The sequence below is a fragment of the Agrilus planipennis genome, unplaced genomic scaffold (assembly GCF_000699045.2).
Source record: "Agrilus planipennis isolate EAB-ADULT unplaced genomic scaffold, Apla_2.0 scaffold9, whole genome shotgun sequence".
NCBI classification, from domain to species: domain Eukaryota; kingdom Metazoa; phylum Arthropoda; class Insecta; order Coleoptera; family Buprestidae; genus Agrilus; species Agrilus planipennis.
In genome coordinates this window covers 306,310-326,292 of record NW_020442467.1, presented here as the reverse complement: position 1 = coordinate 326,292, position 19,983 = coordinate 306,310, and the positions used below count along the sequence as shown (strand labels likewise).

Genomic DNA, 19,983 nt, shown 5'->3' with positions numbered 1-19,983 from the left:
ACTTATTGTGGAGTTAAATAATTTTCGATAAGACCCTTTTCTAATACAGGCATCGACTTGTTAACTTCATTGGCACTAAATTATACTTTAAGAATTGGAATTATTTGAATATTTGTCAAAATAATTTTCATTTACCTCCGCATCGACGTAATAATTGATCAGCCGATGGAGTTTCACACAATCACTCAACCGGCCAGTCCAACCCTGTGCCTAATCACTATTATGATTATAACAATTGTCTAAGTAGGTTTATTTCTGTGAACAAAATCGTTATATCAAAAAGTCATTAGTTAGGTGTTTGTCAAATATTTTATTTGTCATAAACTTATACCCTGTTTTATATAATTTTTTAGAAAACTGATCATTACAAGCTATAAATTCTCAAGTTGTGTCGTCATGTAATTGACTTATTCTTCAACTGCGTATAACAAATTGTCTTTGAAGTGTAGATAACCTATGGTAACATTTTTAGTAAATTGTACACACCATTTAACGATTTTTCTGCAAAATTCGTTAATATTGTTAAGTGAAATAGATTCACCGAGGTTTCATATCCCTAGACCTAATGCATTGTTAAGAAAACTCTATATAATAGTTAGGTTAAATATCAATAAAACAAATTTTATCAACCGTCAACCCAAACTCACGTGCGCAGGATTATGGAAGCAGAGAAAGTATTTTCAACAGGTTAAACATATCGAGTATGTTAACTTTAAAAAATGGGATTATTTTAATGTCAGCAGGTTGGTTGATGAGAAAAACAAAATGACTTCTAATGTATCAAGTAAAACGGATACCCATAATCAAAACAATCCAAAGGTAAATATTGCTAATGTTTATAAATTCTCTGTTAAGGAAAAATCTTATAATCATAATTACCCGCTTCTATTTGTTGTATTTTATTAGATAATTATTCATAGGTGGTTTTTCAGACAAAAATCAGTCCAAAAAGCTTTTTATCTATGCACTGGATACGATTTCTTTTAAGGCAGCAAACAACGAGCATACTATACGGTTGTTCGGAAAGTCATTTCGTTTTTTCCCGACAGAGGATTTAATTGTATTCTTTTGCACCCAACTTCACATTTAAGCCGTATAATTTTTATATGCTTTGAGAGCTCATATAGCAAGGCTTGTGTGTGAAAAATTCCAATTAATTCTACGCAGTAGTTTTTGGTTGGTGCCCTTTTAAATATGGAGAGCGATAAGCAGCATTTTCGACATATCTTACTGTTTTACTACAGAAAGGGTAAAAATGCTGTTCAAGCCAGAAAGAAATTGACTGATGTGTATGGAGAAGGTGTGTTGACAGTACGCCAGTGCCAGAACTGGTTCGCTAAATTTCGATCCGGCAATTTTGATGTCGAAGATGCACCACGTTCGGGAAGGCCGGTTGAAGCTGATAAAGACGCGATAAAGGCATTAGTTGATGTGAACCGGCGAATAACAACACGTGAGATCGGATTGAGGTTAAATTTATCAAATTCAACAGTTTATGACCACTTGAAAGGCCTGGGATTATCCTCGAAGCTCGATGTATGGGTTCCCCATGTTCTCACAGAGAGAAATCTGTGTCGCCGCATTGACGTCTGCGATTCGCTTCTCAAACGTCACGAAAATGATCCGTTTTTGAAGCGCATCATCACTGGGGACGAAAAATGGGTTGTATACAACAACGTCAAACGCAAGAGGTCATGGAGCAAAAAAGATGAACCGGCTCAAACCATTTCCAAAGCCGATATTCACCAAAAAAAGGTGATGCTGTCTGTTTGGTGGGATTTTAAAGGAATCGTTTTTTTTTAGCTTTTACCGGATAACACAACGATTAATTCGGAAGTCTACTGTCATCAGCTGGACAAACTGAATGATGCACTTCAACAGAAAAGGTCAGAACTAATCAACAGGAAAGGTGTAGTGTTTCACCAAGACAACGCGAGACCTCACACAAGTTTGGTCACTCGCCAAAAGCTTTTACAGCTTGAATGGGATACAATGCTACACCCACCATATTCTCCAGACCTGGCACCATCGGATTATTATTTGTTCCGGTCACTCCAAAATTTTTTAGACGGTAAAACCTTCACCTCAAATGAGGAGGTCAAAAACCTCCTCGATCAGTTTTTTGCCAGCAAAGACCAAAAATTTTATGAGCGTGGAATTATGCTACTACCAGAAAGATGGCAAAAGGTGTTGGACCAGAACGGTCAATATATAATTTAATAAAGTATTTGTTTATTATACGAAAACTGTCTTTCATTTCCACAAAAAAAAAACGAAATGACTTTCCGAACAACCCTATATTTTACTGTAGGTATGACCCTATCGTGTAATACACTTATCTAAAAGTTATACTTGCTGCAAGCCCCAGTCGTATTTTAGTAATGCAGTGTAAATTAGGTTTAGTTGGGATGTTCAAAACTGACATAGTTCGCAATAAAACTGTCGCATTTAGTTTTTTCTTTCAGTTTTTCTAGCTAGACTACAGCAGTTACTAACAGAACGTCTACTTTTACTCACGGCAGACGTTGTAGGGAATATCGTAAGCATAAAAGAGATGCCAGGTAGGAATTGCAGCGGACACTATTAATGAAAAAGGGATAAGATGTAGCGATCGGTAGGGTTTGATGTATCATTATTGTGGACTTTAAGGATAGTGAGAAGTGTGTTCGGACATTTGTTGTGCGATAGTGGTGTTGGTGAAATTTAGATTGGGTTTAGGCACTGGAAGGAACGAACAGGGTGATCGATCGGTGAAGAAGGTTCGAGAAAGAGGAAGGGTGGTGGAAGTTGAAGTTGCCAGTTGGTGCGTTTTTGGAGTTGAAATTATAAAACCAGTGATTTTCGGTGAACTGCAAATATGTCCATTTTATTTCTAAAATATATCAACAAATAAGGTTCCAAGTTAAGCTTTCCAGGAGTATTGATATAATATTAATAATTTCTGAAAAGAAATAAATTAAATCAAGTTTTCAACTGAAGACACAGTCGATTTCGCTGCAAGGGCCTCAACAGGTCCGACCAGTAAATTTTTCTATATTATAATTTTTATTTTTNTTTTATTTTATTTTCTTTTGAGTTCGATATTTCTGCATTAAAATTTTTAAATATGAAGTTATGATATGTCTTCCGTGAACTGTAATTGAACCCATTTGAATTTTACACGTTATAAACATTACACCAATTTATGCTGTGTAACAGACAGAGATGCAGACAAGTAGAATTTGAACATCTTGCCAGCATCGGACTTTAAAAAGAGTTTAACATTCTCAGGAATTTAGGAAAGCAAAGACGCTTGTTTAAAGATATAATTCCAACCAGGTGGTTATAAAGCCGATCCTGGTCTTTTGCATACCTAAGTGCAGAACCTCTTACCGCTGCACCGCTTACTATTGTTCGGTTGTCTCTTCATTTTGCCTGTATTACTTATGAAACATTTTCTAACTTAACAAGGGCATGTTCAAAACACAGCTAATGACTACTGTCTCAAGTGGAAACAAGAAAGAAGATATGTCCATTCTCATAGATATTTTGTTGCAGACTTTGCCAATTTTGATCGTCCCAACCATAACTTTGAATTTAATATTTCAACAAAAATTTTGCTGTGTCATTTGCCAAGGAACGTTTCACGCTAACTATGGTTCAAAATCTCCATAGCTCCCGAACTGTGCACATATAAATGCATCTGAGGATGAGATTGCAGTTATGAAGTAGGCAAAGCTCTATGATGTATGAGGACCATGGCTAAATTGTTAGAATCAAAAACTATGGCTAAATTAAATTTGTACTCGATAACTTCATGATGCATTATTCATTATATCCAAAAATGAAGACATTAAGCAACTTTATAGTATCTGCGATTTGTCACTCAAGATTGAAACACAACAGAAATTAGCAATCACTTGCTCACATGATAAAAGTAAAACTGAAATTCCGTTATATAGCAACTAAGAGTCTAATTACAGATCAAACTAGCAACAAAAAAAACTACTTTAAATTCAATACCCCAAATAGTCACAATAAAGGAAAAAAGTATATCGAGAAACTTTCAACATCTTTTACCAGAACCAATGCCGTTTTAAACAAGGTCTCTATCTATCAAAATCATCAAATACTTGAATCAGCGAACAAATTTCACGACCGAATGTGATTCGCAAATCAATCCTTATAACATTATTGCTTGCTCTTACTGAATTTTTGTTGGATCACAAAGAAAGTATCATTACTAGCAGGCTATAACGTCTTTAGATCCGATAGAAACCTTGAAGCTGCGAAGAAATCAATAGGTTGTGATGTTTATATCACTGTTAATAGTGACCTCAGTGCTACTTTTATAAGCGATCAACTATACTGTAGACGATCAGATAGATCTACTAATTTGTATGAATAATTTCACCTCATTTAGATCATTATTAGGGTGGGTGCGCTTGGCACGGAACGTGAAACTCCTAAAGGAGTGGTATGTCGTCGAATATCAGATGAGAAAGAATAGACTGCAAGTGAAAATGCAGACAACAGCGAATCGACATTTTGAAAGTGAACTAACCGAGTTAAAGTGCAAGATAGATCAGATTCATGCGAAAGGCATCAACAAGGAGAAAATACAATTACAGAAAGCATTAGAAAATAACATAAAAGAGAAACAGCGTTTATCTATTAAGGTAAACAAATTTGAAAAATAGAATAATCAGCTTCTGATAGAAACGGAATGCTTCAAGAACGAGAAAATGCAATTATAGATGCTTTAGAAATCCGACTAGACGAACCAGCGTTACTCTAATAAGATCAAAGAATTTGAAAAAGAGAGAGATCAGCTTTGTGTGAACTAAAATGTTTCAAGAACGAAAAAATACAATTTCAGAACGTTTTTAAAAACGCATTAGAAGAGAAACAATATTTACTAATAGAATAAACAAACTCTAAAAAAAGAGGAACATCTAAAGGTGAATGGCAGTGGTAAATATATTCATCCAGTTGCAGTAAAAGTACAGTTTGGTCGGGAGTTGCGACCACGACATAATCTGAAGTGAATAAATCATGTGGATGATCACCAAACGCGACAATATTCCAGATAATATATATTTACATATGCAAACCTCAGGTGATTATATGAAACACATCTATGATATACGGGCCACGAATATAATACTCCAGGAAGGAGACCTCATGTGTCTATACAACATATTGGGAAGGTCCATGCGATGTCGCCAAGCGAATTGGAATGGATAACCGAAAGTTGTCCATACAACTGTAGAACGTTCTAAAAACGTATAAGAAGAGAAACAGTGACAGCAACATATGAAGGTGAATAGATCATTTGTCCGAACTATGAGCATTTTCAAGTGGTAAATACATAAAGTTAAAATTTGGTCGGGAATTGCGACCACCACGTAAGCTGAAGTTAGTAAATCATGTGAACGAACGGAACGCGACAATATTCCTGAGAATATATGTTTCCATATGCAAATCTCTGGTGATCATATGAAAGACACCTATGATATAAAGGCCACGCATGGAAGAATCCAGGAAGGAAACTTCGTGTGACTATACAACCTACAGCATCAGTGGGGTCTATTACCGTAGCTGCTACAGCATTAGGAAGGTCCACACTAATGTCGCCAAGCGAATAAATAGTGTCACCTACCGGATTTGACGTACATGGAATGGAAAACCGAAAGTTGTCCATACAACTGCAGAACGTTCTAAACAACGTATTAGAAGAGAAACAGTGTTTGCCTAACAGAATAAACAAATTCGAAAACAACAAGCAACATCTGAAAGTGAATAGATCATTTCTCCGAGCTATCAGCATTTTAAAGTGGTAAATATTGTCGAAAAGGTAAAATTTGGTCGGGATTTGCGAGCACACGTAAGCTGAAGTTAGTAAATCGTGTGAACGAACGGAACGCGACAATATTCTTAAGAATATATGTTTCCATATGCGAATCTCCGGTGATCATATGAAAGACACCTATGATATAAAGGCCACGCATGGAAGAATCCAGGAAGGAAACTTCGTGTGACTATACAACCTACAGCATCAGAGGGGTCTATTACCAAAGCTGCTACAGCATTGGGAAGGTCCATGCAATGTCGCCAAGCAAATAAATAGCGTCATCTACCGGATTTGTCCTACATGGAATGGAAAACCGAAAGTTGTCCATACAATTGCAGAACGTTCCAAAAAACGTATTAGAAGAGAAACAGTGTTTGCCTAACAGAATAAACAAATTTGGAAACAACAAGCAACATCTAACGCGACAATATTCCTGAGAATATATGTTTCCATATGCGAATCTCTGGTGATCATATGAAAGACATCTATGGTATAAAGGTCACGGATGGAAGTCTCCAAGAAGGAGACCTCGTGTTGCTATACAAGCCACAGCATCAGTGGGGTCTATTACCGAAGCTGCTACAGCATTAAGAAGGTCCACACTAATGTCGCCAAGCGAATAAATAGTGTCATCTACCGGATTTGACGTACATGGAATGGAAAACCGAAAGTTGTCCATACAACTGCAGAACGTTCTAAACAACGTATTAGAAGAGAAACAGTGTTTGTCTAACAGAATAAACAAATTCGAAAACAACAAGCAACATCTGAAAGTGAATAGATCATTTCTCCGAGCTATCAGCATTTTAAAGTGGTAAATATTGTCGAAAAGGTAAAATTTGGTCGGGAATTGCGACCACCACGTAAGCTGAAGTTAGTAAATCATGTGAACGAACGGAACGCGACAATATTACTGAGAATATATGTTTCCATATGCGAATCTCTGGTAATCATACGAAAGACACTTATGATGTAAAGGCCACGGATGGAAGAATCCAGGAAGGAAACTTCGTGTGACTATACAACCTACAGCATCAGAGGGGTCTATTACCAAAGCTGCTACAGCATTGGGAAGGTCCATGCAATGTCGCCAAGCAAATAAATAGCGTCATCTACCGGATTTGTCGTACATGGAATGGAAAACCGAAAGTTGTCCATACAATTGCAGAACGTTCCAAAAAACGTATTAGAAGAGAAACAGTGTTTGCCTAACAGAATAAACAAATTTGGAAACAACAAGCAACATCTAACGCGACAATATTCCTGAGAATATATGTTTCCATATGCGAATCTCTGGTGATCATATGAAAGACATCTATGGTATAAAGGTCACGGATGGAAGTCTCCAAGAAGGAGACCTCGTGTTGCTATACAAGCCACAGCATCAGTGGGGTCTATTACCGAAGCTGCTACAGCATTAAGAAGGTCCACACTAATGTCGCCAAGCGAATAAATAGTGTCATCTGCCGGATTTGTCGTACATGGAATGGAAAACCGAAAGTTGTCCATACAACTGCAGAACGTTCTAAAAAACGTATTAGAAGAGAAACACTGTCTGCCTAACAGAATAAACAAATTTGGAAACAATAAGTAACATCTGAAGGTGAATAGATCGTTTGTTCGAACTGTCAGCATTTTAAAATAATGACCCAGGGAGTGGCAGTGGCATATATTCTCATCCAGTTGCTGTAAAGGTAAAGTTTGGTTGGGAGTTGCAACCACCACGTAATATGAAGTGAGTAAATCATGTGAACGAATGTATGTATCCATATGCAAATCTCCGGTGATCATATGAAAGGCTACGGATGGAAGACTCCAAGAAGGAGACATCGTGTGGCTATACAACCCACAGCATCAAAGGGGTCCATTGCCGATGCTGCTACAGCATTGGCAAGTTCAATACAAAGTCGCTAAGTCGACCGAATGCTGACCACTCATACGATGAAATTAGCCAAGGATGAAACGAAGCATGTTGGAGATTCTGTTTCGGAATACTGGGGTAGAAATTTTTGTATATATCGTTAATCTCTGTAATCTAAATAAATTCTAGTTTCAAATAATCGACTTCGAATCGAATCATTTTAATTTATAAACAAAAACAGGTGAACTGCACCTTCATGCAAACTGTCCATGAAAATAGGCTCGAGTAGGTAGGAAAATGTTTTGATTGATTTTTATCTGGAACCCCTTTTATGCAGAACTATCCTTTATTGGAGTTAGGTTTTCTTATATTTGCAGAATCGTAGGAAAGAATCAAATGTACTCAATAAATTTGGCTGAATGTTTTCTTTTTCTTATTCTTATTCTTATTTTAGGTATCTGATATTAAATGCACCGACGAAAGAAACAAAGCGTCTAAATCAAGCTCCAGCAGTCGATCCACGGTATCTACAAAACATTTCAAAAGCAAAATACCAGTCTCAAAATTTCGTCCATCACCCACAAGCTCAAGAGAGAGTTTTTCAATCCAAAATCGAAAATTCAAAAAGGTAATAACATGTTTCGATGAGGAAAGTTGTTCATTTGTAGTTTAAATAATTATGTTCAAAAATGAAACGGCGGTGACCAAACATTACTATAAGAATGTTGCGAAGAATAGATTAAATAAATAAAACATTCTCAATACACTATATCTTTTTAGTATTTCAGAATACATGAAAAGTAACATTTAGATACAGTGTAGAATGCATCTCGTAATAGCACCACAACGTAGGGGGTGTAATAACTATATACAAAAAGCACCTCAGTTAACGAGGCGTTAATGATTGAGGACTGTTGCCAGTTTTGCAGTCGCGTTATCTTATCGCTCTGTTATCGCAAGCGTCAAGTGACGAAACACTCACACCTATTCGTAACCTTAGCAACAGCTGGTACACAGACTGGTCAATAGCACGTATAACGATTGTTAGCAGTAGCCTGCACTTCGTAGCTACTCTTACACAGCTGGCGTATATCAATTTGATGTTGCTTTGGGGGCTGTTTTGTCGTAATTCATAGAATTTCATAGTTCCTTCCTGATTCGGCAGGTGCTGATGTTAATTTGTAACTTCAAAATTCCATAGACAATGACATTAAACCCGGAAATAGAATTTTTTGGGCTCTCTTCACTTAAAGAATTAGAAAGCATTCATGGAATGTCTTTTTGTCTCCTTTTTAAGTTTCTAATACCTTCAATAGCCAAGTGAGCAACTTTGCTTCATCATTTTATATGTTTTATCGGTGATACGAGCAAAAATTTTAAAGGCAAAAACATATTTTGCATTGCAAATAGAAAATATATTTGGAAAAGTAGTTTAAATAAAATACAAAATGCTTTTTGAGAAAACATGATAAATATAAGTATTTTTTATTTTATACTTCCATTTTAAATGCATGTATTTAAAGTAAGTATATTAAATCAATACAAAGCAACTTGTTCATCATCATCTTAAGGTCATCAGTCCTAAGACTGGATGGACACGTACCTCCACTCTTTCTTTACGTCGAAATTATTTTATGAGAAATGTTAAACGAATAAAGTTGCGAATTTGTATTGCAGGATTTAAATTCGAAAATAGGATCCATGAAATCTGGAAGAGTATACAAGAAACGTGTCAGTTCAGATAGTTCCGACACAGACACCAAAAATCGTCATCCACTGAAAGGTTTTCCTAAACAGTCGGCGTCTAAGAAACCAAGAATTGACGGTAAATCTTCTGAAGGAGTGTCTGAAGCTTACAGGTAAAAAATAATATCAGTAAAGTGCATTTGTCTCCCAAGAACAGACTAATGGAATAACTTGATCACAATAAATTCCTTATTACTATTCTATCGAAACTGTTGGGCGCGAACCGTGGTTGCGAACATGTTGGTTCTGAATCCATTTCTGTGATTTCTGCAGTTACATATTTAATAACTTCATAGTTAAAGTATTAAAACGAGGCTATGGAGAGTGATGATACTTTTATTTCAAGACACACAAACGTGTTAGACAAAGCCATGCTGATGCAGATGATAGTCACCAGGTGCTAAATCTGGTGAATAAGGCGGATAGAAAAATAATTCGAACTTCAGTTCGTTGATTTTAATCACATTGTCATGGTGGAATAAAGTTTTTCAATATTGTCTGATGTGATCATTTTCTTCCTACTTCGTTATTCAAACTCTGTCGTAAGATTAAGTAGTACCTGTCATTACTAATTTCATCCTACTGGGGGTAACAAATACTTATAGTTTGTGTATCGTAGAAAATAGTTATCCAAAATTTATTTGCTGGCAATAAGGTTTCTGCCTTCTTTAAGGTACGTTTACGTAGCTCTGTCAGTTGTTTTGAATATTGCTTACTTTCAGCATCTAAATCTCATCTAAGGTTATGAATCAATGTAAAAATTACTTAGAATTCCATTTCTCAGTTGCTGCAGAACTTCTCCGCAGAATGATTATGCAACATTTTACACATGTTCAGTTGACATTTTAATACTCAACCATTTTGATTTGCGATCCTCAAGTACCATTTTATGGAATTTATATATCATTTCGAAAGGTGTGACCTCAACCAATTAAGGGTTGGTTTTTAAATTCATAAACGTAGTAGTTTATCCAATATGATTTGAAATGGAGTTAGCCTGAGGCTTTTCCAATTTTTTCAATTTTACGGAAATGACAAAGATGTCTTCCTTAACACCTAGTCGTCATGGATGTATACACTTTCTTACTTTTAAAACTAATATTGTAGATTGTGTTTCCATATGTTACATTGTTTAGAAATGTAATTTGAAGTAGCAATTTAAAACAAAGACCCCCAAAAAATGATCCTATTGTACGTTATCCATCTCATGAATTTTTACTGACCATAAACGTCCAACCTACGGTAGAACTACGATATACATATTACACAATAACCCTAAGGCTACAAAGAATTTTTATAAGTTAACGGACCGTTTTCATTGCACTGCTTTTAACGCAATCAAATTGCTCATTAAATTCATTTGTCAATGAATCAATCTAATTGTAAGCTAATATCAAGTAAGACAATGTATATACTTACAAACTGTTTAAATTCTTACAGAAATAAACGTTTTGATATAACAGAATCTGAATTTTCTGAAGCATCCGAATGTAATTATGAAAAACACTGTTTATGCAGCGCTAAAGTCAACGAGACTTTGTTGGAAGAATCCGCTTCTCAAGAAAAGAAAGAAACCAAAGAAGTGAATTTATTCCCCCAAATATTTCAGATATATTGTTCTGAAAGTACCACTCATGCTTTGCCTGAACTTCACAAAAGTTCCGCTGACCTAGGAAATCCGTTCCTGAAGGTAGTTAACCTTAATAACCCTATAGTGATGGAAGATTTCAGAATGTGGTCTTATAAAAGAAAAACCATTAAATCTCATTTCTTTCTATGTTAATTTTAACAAAATCCCTTGTGCTAATGTATTTATGAGTTAGCATAACCGCAATCACATAATGTAAACAATAAGAAAGTTTAAGTGAATTTAAAGACAAAGGTTCCTTGATAGTAGTATACATGGTGTAATAGAAGTTAGTGCGGAGCTTGGAAGTAAAAGGGAACTATAAGACAAGAAAATTAACTAAATGTTTGTATTTTCTAAAGTTTACCGTACTTGAGGAAAACGTAGTTGAAAGCACATGCAAATGCAATTCCCGCCCTGATAAAGAAATACAGCAACGCAACATCGCTTCAATCAGCTGATAATTAGCAGATTTTTTTGCATGTGTTTTCCGTTACTAGTTAGATTAAATTATAAATGATTGAAGGTGTACCTATTTAGTCTATTGATCTGCATTTCAATAAATTAATTCACTGAGTGGCAGGGACTAGAGGTTTAGACCATTGCTTAGCATTCGGAAGAACGCCGGTTCAATTCCGTCTGCCTTGGTCCAAGTTTTTCTGTGGTTTCCTTGGATCATTCAGGCAAATGATGAGACAGTAATATTCCACAGATAATATTTCATTCTTTTCTGTCTTTATTTCGCCCATCTCATTTTTCTCACCCGAACCACCACCCACCCATTCCTACGATTCCTCCGCCCTACCTTCTAGCGTAATCCGGAGGGACTGCCCGCCCACCAGAATTACAGACTGGAGTAGGTTAGTACGTGTGGTGGAGCAATTGCTGTTAGAATGATATGATATAATATTTACCGGTTTGAACCGTATCGCCATTAAAGTGAACAAAATCCTTAATTTCAAAGAAAACAACCCCTAAAATAGTACACGCGAAATAGCAGGGAATATCGGACTCTTCTCACATGACGGTGTGCCAAATATTAAACAAACGATTGCTGCATCCTCGTCATTTGCAGCGACAGCGACCCTTTTTTAAAAACGGTTTTCGGTTGTGGTGTGTGGTGCGGAATTTTAGGTGAGTTGCCTTTTTTACAAGAGAATACCGAATGTACTTGAGGATGTGACATTGCAACATGGTAGCACACCCCATCACACTATAAGATCAATGCGTGAGTTTCTTGATGAGCTGTTTCCTGGACGGTGGATTGGGTTATTTGTAAGGGGGGTCTATGATCGCTGCAAATGAAATATGCCAAATGCAGGACGTTTTTGGGCATTTCGGTGACCGTCTCGGATCCTGTCTTCTAGCGCGGGGTTCTAATTTCGAACAATTTTAGTAGTGACCGTATGCGTGTAGGTATGTTTAATGATGAAACCAATAATAATTAATTTTTTCTAGTGGAAAAAACGTAACGCGCCTGGCAGTACGTCATCCTTGTGAAAATTTGCAAAATTATAATTATTATTATTATTCTTTTGTCTTCTCAATACACGTTAAGGATTAATGTACACAGTTGTGCATGCTACAGAGACGGTCAAATCTACTCCTTATTTTATCGTGATAGGCATATAAACATTATGTGTAGTAATAAACACTTTGTTTATTTAAGACATTCCTTAACGGACTGTTTCATTCTCCAACGGTGTAGCTGCTGTTGCCAATTCACGCACAGGGCCGGCGTCAAATTGTAATTTGTTGTGATTTTCTTAAAAAAATCTTTAACCCTAACCACGTTACTAAACTCATCATGCGATTCCTTATTGCTTCTAATTTACACCTTTCAAAGTTCTTCACTCATTTCTCTTACGCCATGTATATAGGTTGAAAACTTGAGTAAATCAAATACTTATTAAGAATGGCAAAGTACTTACATACAGATCATACCGGTCAAATATACCTCATCTGTCAACTAAACCCTAATTGTAGAGTTGTTTAAATGATAGAAGCGTGGATAGTTCTTTCCTTCTAGACGCTTACGAATACTTTAAATGTACAAAAGTAAAATAAATCTGATAAATTCAAAATTCTCTTTTGAATTATGGTCTTTCCAGAATATTATCAAATTATAATTAAACAGAGAAGTCCATGGTAGTCAATTTTCTGCCGAAACATAGACCCAATTCTACCTGCTGCCTTACTGAGACAGCGATTTATGAAATCTTATAAACGACGCGGTAAGCGCCCTCTGCAGTACAATGCTACATTTAGAAGAATTCAATATGCTCAACAGGTCAATTTACACAAATGGATATCTTGAATCCACGGTATAGCTCACCATACGTGATAAGCACGTTTCGAAAATTGAATAAAGAAGTGATCACCAGGGCGACGCCCTGATGAGATCCAACACGATCGAAATCGCAATCCGCTTCTGGTAGTTTCTACAAAATACTGATCACCATGAATTTCTTTGTTCCATTTTGGTAACGTACCTATCATATATGGTGAGTTACGCCGTGGATTCAGTTCAGTAAATAGTTATCCGTTATACTACAGATGGCGTTTGACGCGCCGTTTGTAGAATGCCATAAAACGCTGTCATAAGGCATCAGTTTAAGTTGGTCTGTGTTCTGTGTAACACAATGCATATGACAGTACTGGAAAGACTACAGAACACTTCATTGACTTAAAAGTTAAACGAAAATTAAAATAATGTACGTCAAACAAGATAATATAAATAAGAATTTTACATATCTCACAAATGATATATTTTAGACATTGAAATATCATACATGCTGCTCTAGAATAAAAAATTGAATTGGCATAGTTTTAAAAACCTTGCAAAGTGATTCTTTAATTTGTCATCAATTTTGTAGTCGCTTTTTTTTTGTTTTATGTATTCTGAACAATTTTTAGGAGGCCGATAAGAATTCTGAGTTTGATTTGCAACTAAATGTGGATAAACAATGTATTTCAGACTTGTACAGCACAATTTGTAATCAACAAGCCTTAAGGGAGAAACAGCTTGAACTGGCTTCACCGGAATACCTTCACAACAGTATTTGCAAACTTAATAATACAATAAAGGTGGTACGTAACCAAATAATTCTATTCATTATCCTTTTCAATAATAATTTCACTTATTTAAAAATAGTTGGTTTTTCTATAGTTTTTGTTGACCAACTTGCTAATTAACCGATATTTAGGGTGTTTCTAAAGTATTACATATAAATTTAATTAAAAATACTCCTCAGATTACAAAGAACGACGATCGCAATCATACCAATAATGTCAAATAATAGCTGTCCTCTTTTTCATCATTTATTAGCATTCGCTCACATCTTCACTCATTTGAAATAAAACATTCAACATGTACTTAATTCTCTACAAAATCAAGTGACACCGGAACACATACTAATAAACCGCGGTTTGGTAAATAGGTTAAAAAAAATGTACCTACACCTATAACACATGGTTGAAATATAGATATAAAACTTTTTTTTTTTTCGATATTTTTACTTCATTCAAGTACCTTGTACTATTTTTTTCGTCAAAAGGTCAATTTATGCGTTGAAGGAAGGGTCAATTTATACATTGCAGAAAGGGTAAGCTCTCGAGTTTTCATAACTCAAAACTATCAACACTATTTTCTTTAATTTAAGTTTAAGTGATGACAAACTCGCATGTATGACCGAAAATTTCAGTATTTAAGTGTGCGTACATAGGATTTGTAGATTTAGAAAAAGCTTTTGATAATGGCAAATGGGACAAGGTGTTAAATATACTTAAACATATAGGGATGAGTTACAGAGATAGAAGAGCGATACTTAGTTTGTATAAAGAGCAACAGACAGTTATAGAGCTGAAGCAGCAACGTAGAGAAGTAAATATTAGGAAGGAAGTTAGACAGGGATGCACACTGTCACCGCTGCTTTTTAATCTATACATCGAAGACGCGATCAACACCATTAAAGACAGTACAACTTAAGGGATAAATATACAGGAGCAAAAGATTAGTATGCTTAGATTTGAGATGATATAGAAGTGTTAGCATCTAGCAAGGAGGAGTTGGGGATAGGTTTAAATAAAATGGAAGCGGTATTGACAAAACAGTACTGTATGAAAATAAATAAAAGTAAAACAAAGATACTGGTATCTATGTAAAGAGAGAAAAAGTAGGGAAGAGCGAATATAAAGGTAGGAGACGAAGGATTAGAAGAAGTGGCTGATTTTAGGTATCTAGGAAGTCAGATAGGTCAGAACCGAAGGAGTAATAGGGATATAAAGTAGAGGATTGCGCAGGGTCAAGTCGCCTTCAATAAAAAAAAGTCACTTCTGTGCCCACGAACGGTTAATTTAGAAATTCAAAAAAGGTTGTTAAAGGTACATGTTTGGAACGCGGCGTTGTATGGGTGCGAAACATGAACGGTGGGCGCGGCGGAAAACAAAAGGTTATATGCGTTCGAAATGTGATTTTACAGGCGAATGATGAGGATACCGTATGTTGAGTGTCAACGTTCTGTATCTATTTTTTCGTTATAGCTTTTAGTTGTAATTTTGTAATTGGTATTCGTAGCTACTTAAAATATGTTACTTTTACTTTAAATGATGTTTATGACTATCTTATTTCGTTTACTTTGCAAACAATTAGTTTACTATAGGTACCTTTTCCATTGTATATTTGTATATTGATTTTTAATGATAGGTGTGTCATTAGGGGTTTATCCCAACATCTTTGTATTTCAAATACTTCGTATTCCTTACCTTTATTTGCAGTTGTAAAATCTATTAATATTTTCGTACAATGAGTACAATGGTCGATACAATCGATCAATACCAAGAATTTTTGCACGCTGGACACTTGCACGTACACCGATCTCTCTCTTTCTCTTCTTATCAAACCGCACCCCTTATACCCCACTTTCTTATCTTGGACCAACCACCCTTTCAAAACTTTACTAACTCCACCTACTCTCCCTCTTAATCCAATTCTTGTGAATATCCGAAAATAGGATAAAAGCCAAATCATTCTATTCATAATGAGAATAAGTAACAAGTGAATAAGTAACAACAAGAATAAGTAACAAGTGAATAAGTAACAACAGAATCAAGTAACAATCAAGTGACAAACCAACTTGACAATCATCAGTGACAATCACCAGCGACAATCACAAGTGTGACAATCGGCAGAACTAGTCAAACATATTACAAGCCGTTTCGTAAAATAATAGTTAAGTAATATTAATATTTTTTAGCGTTAGGTTTTTATTAAAGTGTCAAGTTTGAATAAACAGCACATTAAAAAACTAAAGTGAGTTTTAATCATAAAACACGTTCGTCAAACCAGGCGTCAACACCGTAGATAGAGAAAATTAGAAATGGAAATGTATTAGAAAGAATAGGAGAACAGGGGACTCTATGGACCTTCTCAGGCATGAAGGTCTAGTCAGAGACATATTAGAGGCAGAAACAGGAGTTAAGAGGAGTAAAGGTAGACTTAGATTAAATTACTAATCGCAAATAGTTAAGGATATGGGTTGTTCCAATTTTAGGGAAATGGGAAGTTTAGCTCAGGATAGGAAAGAGGGGAGGTGCGTGTCCAACCAGGCTTAGGACTGACGACCTTATGATCATGATCAGATTAAATGAGCAAAACGAAGACTTAACACACAAAACCAAGACTAAGACTGAGGCTATATCAGCAAGACGAAGACAAAGTCCGATACTAATCAACAGGACCAAGGCCATTACCAACACTAAGACAGTTTTAATCTTGATCTTGCTCTTACTTTGCTCATCATTATTCTATCCTTACATCAACAGTATAAAAATACAGCGAGCGGTCACTATTATTTACCAAAAGAATATGAGTATCTTCAAAGTAAAGATAAATATTATTCGCTTTTTCCGGTCTCGTTACATTAAAGAAAAAGCATCATCATTGCAAACGAACGACGTTTTTCTTAGTTTGTTTACTTTATTAGTGAATGCTTAACATTACCGAATATTCACGCACCCGCCTTGATAAACTTAACAGATACATGAAAATTTCCATTTATTTCAGTAGCAAGAAACATGCAAACTTTTACGCTGAAGTTGTCTCAATCTAATTAAATAATCAAGTAACTTCTACCGCGTTCACAATTTTAATTTGATCAGCGAAATACACTTTGAAAACTTAAATAATGAAACCTAAACAAATTAAACAACTGGCTGTAGTGTGCAAACTGCCAACGGAACTAATTAACAGTTTTTACGTCTATACGTAGCCCTAGTGGAACTGTGAAAAAAGCTTTAGACGTTTTTTTCTATGTCTATATCTGAGTAGAAGTTTGGGAAAGAAAATACATAAAAACAACGTTTTTATTACTTACAACGGAAGAAAGTTACACGCAACGGAAATATACGTGTAAAGGTTTATCTAGAAAGAAACTTTAATGGCTTTGTTCAGGTGTTTTTAATTAAAAAAAAACTACTCCCTAATGAAAGTTGCTGTTAGTTCAACCTGGAACATTTCAAAATTCAGGATTGATTAAGATTAATAACACAAGTAAAGGTTCGTGTTTCAGCAAATACACCGGTTAAGTAACAAAAGTGTGAAGTTATAGTATCTACCCTTTATATTTTCTGTTTGAAGAAAACATTACACCTATCCAGTCTAGTTTCGTTATATCTACTGGGCTATAGGAAACTACCACTAATTAAACGCAAAAAGAGAAATATGAAAATGTATCGTTATCTACTGATCCCTTTTAACAGAAGTACCTGTATAATATGCTAGACAGGGGTTTTAATAAAGTATAATTTTTCTTTTGCGTAATCTTTTCAGCGCAAAAGCTAACATTAAAAATAACAAAGAGAAAATTTGTAATAGTTACGGATTACTCATTTTTAAAACGATCACAAATTAAATGCATTACCTAAATTTACCTACTGCAGACGACCTAAAAAAAACTGTTGCACTAGTACTCTACCACTAAGCTACGAGGAGGTAAAACAGCGTACCGACAGTACAGAGTCGGGAAAACTCGGCTCTTGACTCCCGAGTGCTCCTCAGGTATAGCCACGCAGCTCCTCATTGCTCCTGCGAGTGCGAGTGAGATGATTCTTTCCTTTTTTCTTGTCCCTTCCATAGGTGAGTCCCCTCTTCCATAGCCGAACCCAATAGTATTTCGAACGTAGTCCGACATGCTATCCCTGAGCTGCAGGACGATCATTAGAAAAATTTCGTAGATATTATTTAAGTTGCGAAAGAGGCTTCGCTAGTTTACGGGACGAAGGGGCTTGATATGGGAGTGGAAGGGAGAAGAAAATGAGAATGCAATATGGGTCATTACTGCTTACTCTCTCGTACTCATTGAAGGGTATGGAGGGACCCAAACTATCCTCAGGTTGCGGCTCCTACGAAGTTAATGTGTTCTAGGTAAACATAGTTTGCATTGAATGCATTGAATTTAACCCTATAAAAATTTAAAGCGTTTGATTATAAATTAAAAGTGATATGCAAATAAATCTATACTCGATCGATAAATTATTTTTTTAAGTGTCTATTAGAATTAAGTAAGGACGGAAGGAGTGTAGGGATATAAAGCGGAGGATAGAGGCAAGTCGAGAGACATATTAGTGGCAGAAACGGGAGTTATGGGGGGGTAGAGGTAAGACTAGATTAGATTACTGTTTGCAAATAGTTAAGGATGTAAGTTGTTCTAGTTTTAGTAAAATATGAAGATTAGCACAGGATAAGAAGGAGGGGGTGCGTGTCCAACCAGTCTTAGTATATATATTACAACGAATTTTCCAGTAAGCTTTTCTATTTATTTAAACAGCCCTTGCGTGATACAAATAATTTATTTAATACTGAAACAACTGTATCCAGTTACTCATATGTCACTACGGATTTATATTACTGATAACTTATTTCGTGCTGGAACTGTTTATAACAACTGTTTGTTATTGGCTACTTATATCATGTCAGATCCTGGTCGCTTATTTAGACTGCAACGAAATGCTCCGAAATACGAAAGTTTTCATATTCTTTTCATTGTGCAGTTTTTGTCCGCTACGATTGTTTCCCCCGTTTATCGACTCCCGCTTCCATAAATGAGATGCCGTCGTTATTGATCGCGGCCAGTTGCACTCGTTGATAGCAATATTTAATTTACTTTAGACAAATTTCACAGATTCATACTGTTAAACCATCTTTTTTAACTTTAATTTATTATCGTCATTCATCGTTTGATCATGTATTTTATTAATTACCCATATTTTTTTATTTGTTGTTATGATAAAATCGTACCTGCCTTTCGTATTTTTCAAAGATGAATACCTGAAAGATTATTTTATTACAATTGGTGAGACATTCAATTCAATTTTCAAAAACTACTAACGAAACACCCTGTATCGTATATTGAAACTGCAGGTTTTAAGACAATTTCGTACGAGTAGACGTTTAATTTTGGTAAAAACCGCCTAGGTATATATAATCATGTTGGATCTTTATAAATACCTTTGCAGTATTTATTTGACAAACAAATCTGTGTAGATCAGACATGTGGTATCATAATGGCGGCCCTTTTTCAGCTAGTCCTTATTATTCTCAACAAGCCATTGAAAAAGAAATTGAGCTGGCGTGACCTTCCAGAAGACATTTCCTTTCTTTGAGCTTTTCTGTGATGATAAAAATTTCAGGAACATATTCCGGAAACTCTTAACGGGGCCTTTCAATTTTATTGCTAGCGACCTTCTGCGAACCGTCAGCTAACGCCCTTGGGCAACATGAAATTGTATTGAAAATACGTGACCACGTCTTTATTCTGACGGCGCCCACATTACGTTCCTCCACGCAAACCGAAATAACATCAAAATAATATTTATTTAAATCTGCCTGCCTTCTTCTGAGATTACGACAACGTATTT

The 19,983-nt window shown here is 35.6% G+C and overlaps 1 protein-coding gene across 1 annotated transcript in view; it reads left to right on the top strand.

The window, feature by feature from the left end:
- The first annotated feature begins 275 nt into the window (after positions 1 to 275).
- LOC108736885 (sporulation-specific protein 15-like) overlaps positions 276 to 19,983 on the top strand; it is a 31,206-nt gene continuing 11,498 nt past the window's right edge. The window contains exons 1-5 of the mRNA XM_025981210.1: positions 276 to 819; positions 8,149 to 8,322; positions 9,372 to 9,553; positions 10,881 to 11,130; positions 13,984 to 14,157. Coding sequence (XP_025836995.1) covers positions 457 to 819; positions 8,149 to 8,322; positions 9,372 to 9,553; positions 10,881 to 11,130; positions 13,984 to 14,157 — 1,143 coding nt within the window. The 5' untranslated portion in view covers positions 276 to 456. The remainder of the gene's footprint in view (positions 820 to 8,148; positions 8,323 to 9,371; positions 9,554 to 10,880; positions 11,131 to 13,983; positions 14,158 to 19,983) is intronic.